The sequence below is a fragment of the Oncorhynchus kisutch genome, linkage group LG13 (assembly GCF_002021735.2).
Source record: "Oncorhynchus kisutch isolate 150728-3 linkage group LG13, Okis_V2, whole genome shotgun sequence".
Lineage (NCBI taxonomy): Eukaryota > Metazoa > Chordata > Actinopteri > Salmoniformes > Salmonidae > Oncorhynchus > Oncorhynchus kisutch.
Window position 1 is genome coordinate 74,880,435 of NC_034186.2, and position 10,619 is coordinate 74,891,053.

Genomic DNA, 10,619 nt, shown 5'->3' on the forward strand with positions numbered 1-10,619 from the left:
TAATCCTCCTCTCTCTATCTCTCCATTCTCTCCTATCTCTATCTCTCCATTCTCTCCTATCTCTCCATTCTCTCCTCCCTCCATCTCTCCATTCTCTCCTCCCTCCATCTCTCCATTCTCTCCTCCCTCTATCTCCACCTCCGTAGGGAAAAGTATATGAACACTCTTCTCCAGGTGGAGACGATGCTGAAGATGTGGTTTCCACAGGTGTCCCCCTTTGCCCCACCTACCGCCCCTATCCTCTTCCCCCCTCACCTCTCCCCCCGGGACAGCCCCAGCAGCACCCCCCCACACAGGCACAGAGACCAGTCGCACATCCCTGTGAAGGTGAGAACACACAAACACTCGCGCACACACAATAATATGTTGATAAGTTGTGGCTGACAACATTCTCTCTTGTCTCTCTCCAGAAGCGCAGACTGAGTTGGTCAGACACAGACTCTGACACCCCTCCTCCTGTACTCTTTAAGAGGCTCAATGCCGGTGGAGGAGAGGAGAGGAGGAAGGAGGGGGGAGACGTCCCCTCGGCAGCTTCAGGGGTACCCCCACACCCCCAGGACCCCACCAGCGACCAAGAGAATGAGAGAAAGGAAGATGAGGACAGCAAAGAGAGAGTTGGAGAATCATCAAGCAACAAAGCGGGGCTCTGTTCTGAGCCCGGTCCCACCTCGGTCCTTGTAGTGCCCATCCTTTCCCCCTGGAAACGAATGGAGGGGAAACCTGTCATGCCACCTCCCACCACCAGGGTCTGTCCAGCCATGCAGGACAGCGTAATCTCTTCCACCACGCCCTTCAACAACCTCCAAAGCCAGCAGCAGCCAATCGGGTGCCAAAGCCAGCCTGTTGCCGGGAAGACTGGGAAAAAGACTGTAAAGACCTGTCAGGGGCGGGTCCAGGCTCATTCAATCACGGCAAAGCCTTTGAAAAGGGGGGAGTGTAAGAGCAGGGTTAACCCCGCCCCTTTATAGACCTGATGCACTGAGCACACTCCGCCCAGCAGGCTAGTGTGACTACGTCAACATGCTAAAGCTGCTGTGATAGGGAGAGTCAGGGGTAGAAATGGGCTGCAGTCCAAACACTTTATGTTTAGCCCCTCGGCCCTCGCACTAGCCACTCTCCCTTGGGGGAATCCCCTTTGAAACCGGATGCAGTTTGATTGCCATCTTAAGTGGAGGTCCAATTCACTAACGTTGTCCCCTCGGCTCTCGATTTAGCTCGAGGGAGCGAGTGAAGAACTTTGATCACTTGCGGGGTGTATATGACCCACAATTCAATGCAAATTGTAGTCATGTATCATACTCCGGTGGCCGCGAATGTCACGTTCACTCATCACGGCTGCATTTTCGGCCTGTTAGACAAAATGATGATTCTAGCTTGCTATATATATATATATAATGACATTGATTTTAGCGTTGCCAAATTGGCTTAGTCTCGTAGTGAGGAGCCTATAAAACCTAGCTAGCTTCATAAACATATTTTTGGGAATTCTGAAATGTATTGCAATAAATGACCAAACTATAAAACTAGCTAGCCAGCTATGGAGAACTGTAGCTAGCTAGCTACGTTAGCTTGCTAGATACATGAATAGCTTTAAGTTGGTTGTTTTTAAGCTCAACTTCCAGATTTCCACTAAGGATGTTGCCTCCGATCATCACTCTCTAATTTGAATTTGGACTGCAGCCATGGGTTTAGGTGCTGATGAGTTTCCTTAATGATGGATATTTTGCAACTACCTAAACGCAATTAGGACCATGAATGAAAATGATATGAGAGACTACAGTTATTACTACATGAGGACAGAATGTGTCCTTGTGAATCATAATCACAGTTCCATAACAATCAGATTTTTTTGCACAAATAGTGATTGTAGATTGGAAGGTTGGTAAGCACCTCTTAAAGCCCATCGCTTGTTTATAGAATATTGGATCTCTGATTGACCGAATGGTATACTCTCTTACTCCACTTAAGAAAAGGTAAATGCCACTATGCAAACTTAATCGAAACACTGTTGGTTTAGGAATATTTGGGATTCAGGTGGTTGGAGGCAAGGAGGTGAGAGGTGACGAGGAGAGGATGGTTAGAAGGACAGGTGGAATAAGATTTGGGGATTAAGGATAGTTATATTCCTGGAATGATATTCCTGGAATCTCCTCAGAGATGATGCTTCCAGTGAATAACAGCAGACAGACAGTTCAATAGACCGAGGCATTACGGATAGAAGTGAGGAATAATCATTAGACTACTGAATGACCTCTAGAGCTGAATAACAGCAGACAGACAGTTCAATAGACCGAGGCATTACGGATAGAAGTGAGGAATAATCATTAGACTACTGAATGACCTCTAGAGCTGAATAACAGCAGACAGACAGTTCAATAGACCGAGGCATTACGGATAGAAGTGAGGAATAATCATTAGACTACTGAATGACCTCTAGAGCTGAATAACAGCAGACAGACAGTTCAATAGACTGAGGCATTACGGATAGAAGTGAGGAATAATCATTAGACTACTGAATGACCTCTAGAGCTGAATAACAGCAGACAGACAGTTCAATAGACCGAGGCATTACGGATAGAAGTGAGGAATAATCCAACTAGCCAGATACCATTAGTCTACTGAATGACCTCTAGAGCTGAATAACATCTAAGAGGACGTGGCAGGGACCTCTACTGAAGTCTAAAGAAGTTTAGAATCTATTCAATGTCAAACCATCAACATGACACAATCTGTTTGTGAAGACGGATGCAAGGTGTTTTGGGTGAAGATCGATTATGACTGTGAAACGAATGAACCACAACTGGGTTTTATTCTGTGTGGAGAAATGTGAAGCGGGTTATCCGTTAAACAGTAAATCACATCTCAGTGGCCTAACCGGTAGGGGATAGAATACCAAACAGACCTTAGATCAGCTTCTAGGGACAACTTAATCCTTTAAATGGCTCAGTGGGAGACTCTAAAGACCACCCTGAGAGAAGAGTCCACTCACAGACAGACAGAGACAGACAGAAATCCTGTTTATTTATTCACATGTTGACTTGACAACGCTGCATTTATTTATTACCTTTATTTATTCATTGGCAGCTGTGTTTCTCGCTCTTTGAACTTACAATTGGTTGACCGATTGGTTGTCTGATGCTCTTGGGAAAGTTGCTGTACAGCGGTTTGTTTGGGGTTTTTACTGTTATGATGGGACACATTTTGGGGGTGGATGATTGGACTATTGTGCCTTTACCAAATAGGATGTGTACAAAAACGAAGCATTTTATTCTTTCAAAGCATTTTCTACTGCATTTTGATAATTTGCTTGTCTTTCTTAATAGCACAGTGCACAATCAGTCGAATAACACAGTACACAACGCCTAATTCCTGCCTTCAATCTCTTATCTGGCTTCCAGGGGTCTGTTGGGCAAAACTAGCTACCTACAGATCCCACAACAGCAAGGCAACCTCTACTCCAAGCTGTACAGTGGTCATGTGTACAACACAATAGTATTCTATACATATACATCGTAGTCTTCTATGAACTAACGACAGTATTCTATACATATACATCGTAGTCTTCTATGAACTAACGACAGTGGCTAATTTATTTCAGTTTTTAGATTGACAGTTGCCTCTTCTCCTGGGTGTATTTTATAGTTGATTATGTAGGTCTGACTGGAGGATATGATCAGCGCTTGCTATCTCCTGTGTGCTTCTTGGCGCTCGTCAAACTTGAAAAACGTGAGGATCAGAGCTAAAAGGGAGACAGTATGAATATGTATTTTGCACCATCATCGTAAGCTGCTATACATAACAGGACTAAAACATGATTGAAATATTCATCATAACAAATCATAAATACACATGTATTTACTAATGAAACAAATGCCATTCAGCAGACGCTTTTTATCCCAAGCGACTTACAGTCATGTGTGCATACATTTTTACATATGGGTGGTCCCTGGAATCAAACCCACTGTCCTGGCATTGCAAGCACCATGCTCTACCAACTGAGCTCCAGAGGAAATACATGATACAGGGTTTACAAAGAGTTTACTTATACTTAATCAACTGTTTATATGCAGAGCTTCCAGTAAAGCACTGCTAAAACAAGTTCATATGGTTGCATCCATACTCCCTATAGCTTTCTCCAAGGAGAGCCACACCTGAACACACAATCACTGGTAGCCTCCATGTTACCTACCTACTGTCTTTACTTGGGGCTGGGGGATGTTTTTATGCTTGAGGTATAAGTTGCTCTTAACCACAGGTCTATGATCAGATCAGAAAACACACCTGACCCCGGGCCTGTGGTTAAGGGCCACTTCTACCTACTTGTGTTTTTTATACAGCTGTTTTGTGACAGAAACTGATTGCACAGATTTTTGTGATCTCTTTTCCATGTATGTTTTCTACTGCAGAGACCACCGCTGATTGGTCAGAAATAATATGTCTTGTTTATTTCAACTGCCTTTTTATATCTTAGTAGATGCTGTACTCACCCCTTCTACTCCTCCCCCTCTCTACCCTTCTCCCTCCCTTCTGCTCCTCTCTATCCTCCTCCCTCACTCCTCCCCCTCTATACCTTCCACCCTCCCTCCTCCCCCTCTCTATCCTCCCCTCCCTCCTCCCCCTCTCTATCCTCCACCCTCCCTCCTCCCCCTCTCTATCCTTCTCCCTCCCTTCTGCTCCTCTCTATCCTTCCTCCTCCCCCTCTCTATCCTTCTCCCTCCCTTCTGCTCCTCTCTATCCTCCACCCTCCCTCCTCCCCCTCTCTATCCTCCTCCCTCACTCCTCCCCCTCTCTCTATTCCTCCCTCACTCCTCCCCCTCTCTCTACTCCTCCCTCACTCCTCCCCCTCTCTCTACTCCTCCCTCACTCCTCCCCCTCTCTCTACTCCTCCCTCACTCCTCCCCCACTCTCTACTCCTCCCTCACTCCTCCCCCTCTCTCTACTCCTCCCTCCCTCCAACCCTCTACTCCTCCCTCCGTCCTCCTCTCTATCCTCCGCCCTCCCTCCTCCCCCTCTCTCTACTCCTCCCTCCCTCCTCCTCTCTATCCTCCGCCCTCCCTCCTCCCCCTCTCTCTACTCTTCCCTCCTCCCCCTCTCTATCCTCCTCCCTCACACCTCCCCCTCTCTCTACTCCTCCCTCCCTCCAACCCTCTACTCCTCCCTCCCTCCTCCTCTCTATCCTCCGCCCTCCCTCCTCCCCCTCTCTCTACTCCTCCCTCCCTCCTCCTCTCTATCCTCCGCCCTCCCTCCTCCCCCTCTCTATCCTCCTCCCTCACTCCTCCCCCTCTCTATCCTCCTCCCTCACTCCTCCCCCTCTCTCTACTCCTCCCTCCCTCCAACCCTCTACTCCTCCCTCCCTCCTCCTCTCTATCCTCCGCCCTCCCTCCTCCCCCTCTCTCAACTCCTCCCTCCTTCTCTGCCACATTCTACTACTTTTGCCCTCCTCCCTTTCTCTCATATCTGTTCATCCCTTTCTCTCCCTCTCTTACCTTCTCTCTCACTATTTCTCTGTTTCTCACTCTTACTCTGCTGTCACTCTGTGTTACTCTTCGGAGTACTTTTTTACATTGATGATACAAAAATAAAATCTTTTAATAAATGAAACTTTTGAAGATTAATTTTTTGGTGTTCTCTGTTATGTGTGTATGCATGGGTGATGGTATGTTGGGTTAGAGTGTGTTGGGTTAGTGTGTTGGTATGTTGGGTTAGAGTGTGTTGGGTTAGTGTGTTGGTATGTTGGGTTAGAGTGTATTGGTATGTGGGGTTAGAGTGTATTGGGTTAGTGTGTTGGTATGTTGGGTTAGAGTGTGTTGGGTTAGTGTGTTGGTATGCTGGGTTAGAGTGTTGGTATGTTGGGTTAGCGTGTGTTGGTATGTTGGGTTAGAGTGTGTTGGGTTAGTGTGTTGGTATGCTGGGTTAGAGTGTGTTGGTATGTTGGGTTAGAGTGTGTTGGTATGTTGGGTTAGAGTGTGTTGTATGTTGGGTTAGAGTGTGTTGGGTTGGAGTGAGTTGGTATGTTGGGTTAGAGTGTGTTTGTTTAGAGTATGTTGGTATATTGGGTTAGAGTGTGTTGGGTTAGAGTGTGTTGGTATGCTGGGTTAGAGTGTGTTGGTATGTTGGGTTAGAGTGTAGGTATGTTGGGATAGAGTGTGTTAGTATGTTGGGGTAGAGTGTGTTGGTATGTTTGGTTACTGTGTGTTGTATGTTGGGTTAGAGTGTGTTGGTATGTTGGGTTAGTGTGTGTTGGTATGTTGGGTTAGAGTGTGTTGGGTTAGTGTGTGTTGGTATGTTGGGTTAGAGTGTGTTGGGTTGGAGTGTGTTGGTATGTTGGGATAGAGTGTGTTGGTATGTTGCGTTAGTGTGTGTTGTATGTTAGGTTAGTGTGTGTTATGTTGGGTTAGAGTGTGTTGGTATGTTGGGTTAGAGTGTGTTGGTATGTTGGGTTAGAGTGTGTTGGGTTGGAGTGTGTTGGTATGTTGGGTTAGAGTGTGTTGTATGTTGGGTTAGAGTGTGTTGGTATGTTGGGTTAGAGTGTTGGTATGTTGGGTTAGAGTGTGTTGGTATGTTTGGTTACTGTGTGTTGTAATGTTGGCTTAGAGTGAGTTGGTATGTTGGGTTAGTGTGTGTTGGTATGTTGGGTTAGAGTGTGTTGGGTTAGAGTGTGTTGGTATGTTGGGTTAGTGTGTGTTGGTATGTTGGGTTAGTGTGTGTTGGTATGTTGGGTTAGTGTGTGTTGGTATGTTGGGTTAGAGTGTGTTGGGTTGGAGTGTGTTGGTATGTTGGGATAGAGTGTGTTGGTATGTTGCGTTAGTGTGTGTTGTATGTTAGGTTAGTGTGTGTTGTGTTTTGGGTTAGTGTGTGTTATGTTGGGTTAGAGTGTGTTGTATGTTGGGTTAGAGTGTGTTGGGTTGGAGTGAGTTGGTATGTTGGGTTAGAGTGTGTTGGTTTAGAGTATGTTGGTATATTGGGTTAGAGTGTGTTGGGTTAGAGTGTGTTGGTATGCTGGGTTAGAGTGTGTTGGTATGTTGGGTTAGAGTGTAGGTATGTTGGGATAGAGTGTGTTAGTATGTTGGGGTAGAGTGTGTTGGTATGTTTGGTTACTGTGTGTTGTATGTTGGGTTAGAGTGTGTTGGTATGTTGGGTTAGTGTGTGTTGGTATGTTGGGTTAGAGTGTGTTGGGTTAGTGTGTGTTGGTATGTTGGGTTAGAGTGTGTTGGGTTGGAGTGTGTTGGTATGTTGGGATAGAGTGTGTTGGTATGTTGCGTTAGTGTGTGTTGTATGTTAGGTTAGTGTTTGTTGTGTTTTGGGTTAGTGTGTGTTATGTTGGGTTAGAGTGTGTTGGTATGTTGGGTTAGAGTGTGTTGGTATGTTGGGTTAGAGTGTGTTGGGTTGGAGTGTGTTGGTATGTTGGGTTAGAGTGTGTTGGTATGTTGGGTTAGAGTGTTGGTATGTTGGGTTAGAGTGTGTTGGTATGTTCGGTTAGAGTGTGTTGGTATGTTCGGTTAGAGTGTGTTGATATGTTGGGTTAGAGTGTGTTGATATGTTGGGTTAGAGTGTGTTGGTATGTTGGGTTAGAGTGTGTTGTATGTTGGGTTAGAGTGTGTTGGTATGTTGGGTTAGAGTGTTGGTATGTTGGGTTAGTGTGTTGGGTTAGAGTGTTGGTATGTTGGGTTAGAGTGTGTTGGGATGTTGGGTTAGAGTGTGTTGGTATGTTGGGTTAGAGTGTGTTGGTATGTTGGGTTAGAGTGTGTTGTATGTTGGGTTAGAGTGTGTTGGTATGTTGGGTTAGAGTGTGTTGGTATGTTGGGTTAGAGTGTGTTGGGTTGGAGTGTGTTGGTATGTTGGGTTAGAGTGTGTTGTATGTTGGGTTAGAGTGTGTTGGTATGTTGGGTTAGAGTGTTGGTATGTTGGGTTAGAGTGTGTTGGTATGTTTGGTTACTGTGTGTTGTATGTTGGGTTAGAGTGTGTTGTAATGTTGGCTTAGAGTGAGTTGGTATGTTGGGTTAGTGTGTGTTGGTATGTTGGGTTAGAGTGTGTTGGGTTAGAGTGTGTTGGTATGTTGGGTTAGTGTGTGTTGGTATGTTGGGTTAGTGTGTGTTGGTATGTTGGGTTAGTGTGTGTTGGTATGTTGGGTTAGAGTGTGTTGGGTTGGAGTGTGTTGGTATGTTGGGATAGAGTGTGTTGGTATGTTGCGTTAGTGTGTGTTGTATGTTAGGTTAGTGTGTGTTGTGTTTTGGGTTAGTGTGTGTTATGTTGGGTTAGAGTGTGTTGGTATGTTGGGTTAGAGTGTGTTGGTATGTTGGGTTAGAGTGTGTTGGGTTGGAGTGTGTTGGTATGTTGGGTTAGAGTGTGTTGGTATGTTGGGTTAGAGTGTTGGTATGTTGGGTTAGAGTGTGTTGGTATGTTCGGTTAGAGTGTGTTGGTATGTTCGGTTAGAGTGTGTTGATATGTTGGGTTAGAGTGTGTTGATATGTTGGGTTAGAGTGTGTTGGTATGTTGGGTTAGAGTGTGTTGTATGTTGGGTTAGAGTGTGTTGGTATGTTGGGTTAGAGTGTTGGTATGTTGGGTTAGAGTGTGTTGGGTTAGAGTGTTGGTATGTTGGGTTAGAGTGTGTTGGGATGTTGGGTTAGAGTGTGTTGGTATGTTGGGTTAGAGTGTGTTGGTATGTTGGGTTAGAGTGTTGGTATGTGGGTTAGAGTGTGTTGGTATGTTGGGATAGAGTGTTGGTATGTTGGGTTAGAGTGTATTGGTATGCTGGGTTAGAGTGTGTTGGTATGTTGGGTTAGAGTGTGTTGGGTTAGTGTGTTGGTATGCTGGGTAGAGTGTGTTGGGTTAGTGTGTTGGTATGCTGGGTTAGAGTGTGTTGGTATGTTGGGTTAGAGTGTATTGGTATGTTGGGTTTTAGTGTGTTGGTATGTTGGGTTAGACTGTGTTGTATGTTGGGTTAGAGTGTGTTGGTATGTTGGGTTAGAGTGTATTGGTATATTGGGTTTTAGTGTGTTGGTATGTTGGGTTAGACTGTGTTGTATGTTGGGTTAGAGTGTGTTGGGTTGGAGTGAGTTTGGTATGTTGGGTTAGAGTGTGTTGGTATGTTGGGTTAGAGTGTGTTGGGTTGGAGTGTGTTGGTATGTTGGGTTAGTGTGTGTTGTATGTTGGGTTAGTGTGTGTTGTATTTTGGGTTAGTGTGTGTTATGTTGAGTTATAGTGTGTTGGTATGTTGGGTTAGAGTGTGTTGTATGTTGGGTTAGAGTGTGTTGGTATGTTGGGTTAGAGTGTGTTGGTATGTTGGGTTAGAGTGTGTTGGTATGTTGGGTTAGAGTGTGTTGTATGTTGGGTTAGAGTGTGTTGGTATGTTGGGTTAGAGTGTTGGTATGTTGGGTTAGAGTGTGTTGGGTTAGAGTGTGTTGGTATGTTGGATTAGAGTGTGTTGGTATGTTGGGTTAGAGTGTGTTGGGTTAGAGTGTGTTGGTATGTCGGGTTAGAGTGTGTTGTATGTTGGGTTAGAGTGTGTTGGTATGTTGGGTTAGAGTGTGTTGGTATGTTGGGTTAGAGTGTGTTGTATGTTGGGTTAGAGTGTGTTGGTATGTTGGGTTAGAGTGTTGGTATGTTGGGTTAGAGTGTGTTGGGTTAGAGTGTGTTGGTATGTTTGGTTAGAGTGTGTTGGTATGTCGGGTTAGAGTGTGTTGTATGCTGGGTTAGAGTGTGTTGGAATGTTGGGTTAGAGTGTGTTTGTATGTTCGGTTAGAGTGTGTTGATATGTTGGGTTAGAGTGTGTTGATATGTTGGGTTAGAGTGTGTTGTATGTTGGGTTAGAGTGTGTTGTATGTTGGGTTAGAGTGTTGGTATGTTGGGTTAGAGTGTGTTGGGTTAGAGTGTGTTGGTATGTTGGATTAGAGTGTGTTGGTATGCTGGGTTAGAGTGTGTTGGTATGTTGGGTTAGAGTGTATTGGTATGTTGGGTTTTAGTGTGTTGGTATGTTGGGTTAGACTGTGTTGTATGTTGGGTTAGAGTGTGTTGGTATGTTGGGTTAGAGTGTATTGGTATATTGGGTTTTAGTGTGTTGGTATGTTGGGTTAGACTGTGTTATATGTTGGGTTAGAGTGTGTTGGGTTGGAGTGAGTTGGTATGTTGGGTTAGAGTGTGTTGGGTTGGAGTGTGTTGGTATGTTGGGTTAGTGTGTGTTGTATGTTGGGTTAGTGTGTGTTGTATTTTGGGTTAGTGTGTGTTATGTTGAGTTATAGTGTGTTGGTATGTTTTTATTTATTTATTTTACCTTTATTTAACCAGGCAAGTCAGTTAAGAACAAATTCTTATTTTCAATGACGGCCTGGGAACAGTGGGTTAACTGCCTGTTCAGGGGCAGAACGACAGATTTGTACCTTGTCAGCTCGGGTGTTTGAACTCACAACCTTCCGGTTACTAGCCCAACGCTCTAACCACTAGGCTACCCTGCCGCCCCAGGGCGGCAGGTAGAGTGTGTTAGAGTGTGTTAGAGTGTGTTGTATGTTGGGTTAGAGTGTGTTGGTATGTTGGGTTAGAGTGTTGGTATGTTGGGTTAGAGTGTGTTGGTATGTTGGGTTAGAGTGTGTTGGTATGTTGGGTTTAGAGTGTGTTGTATGTTG

The 10,619-nt window shown here is 45.0% G+C and overlaps 1 protein-coding gene across 1 annotated transcript in view; it reads left to right on the forward strand.

Moving 5' to 3' along the window:
- The window catches only part of LOC109885907 (uncharacterized), an 11,087-nt gene extending 5,486 nt beyond the window's left edge, over positions 1-5,601 (forward strand). The window contains exons 5-6 of the mRNA XM_031787363.1: positions 147-327; positions 411-5,601. Of these exons, the coding sequence (XP_031643223.1) occupies positions 147-327; positions 411-968 (739 nt within the window). The 3' untranslated portion in view covers positions 969-5,601. The remainder of the gene's footprint in view (positions 1-146; positions 328-410) is intronic.
- Positions 5,602-10,619: the final 5,018 nt, after the last annotated feature.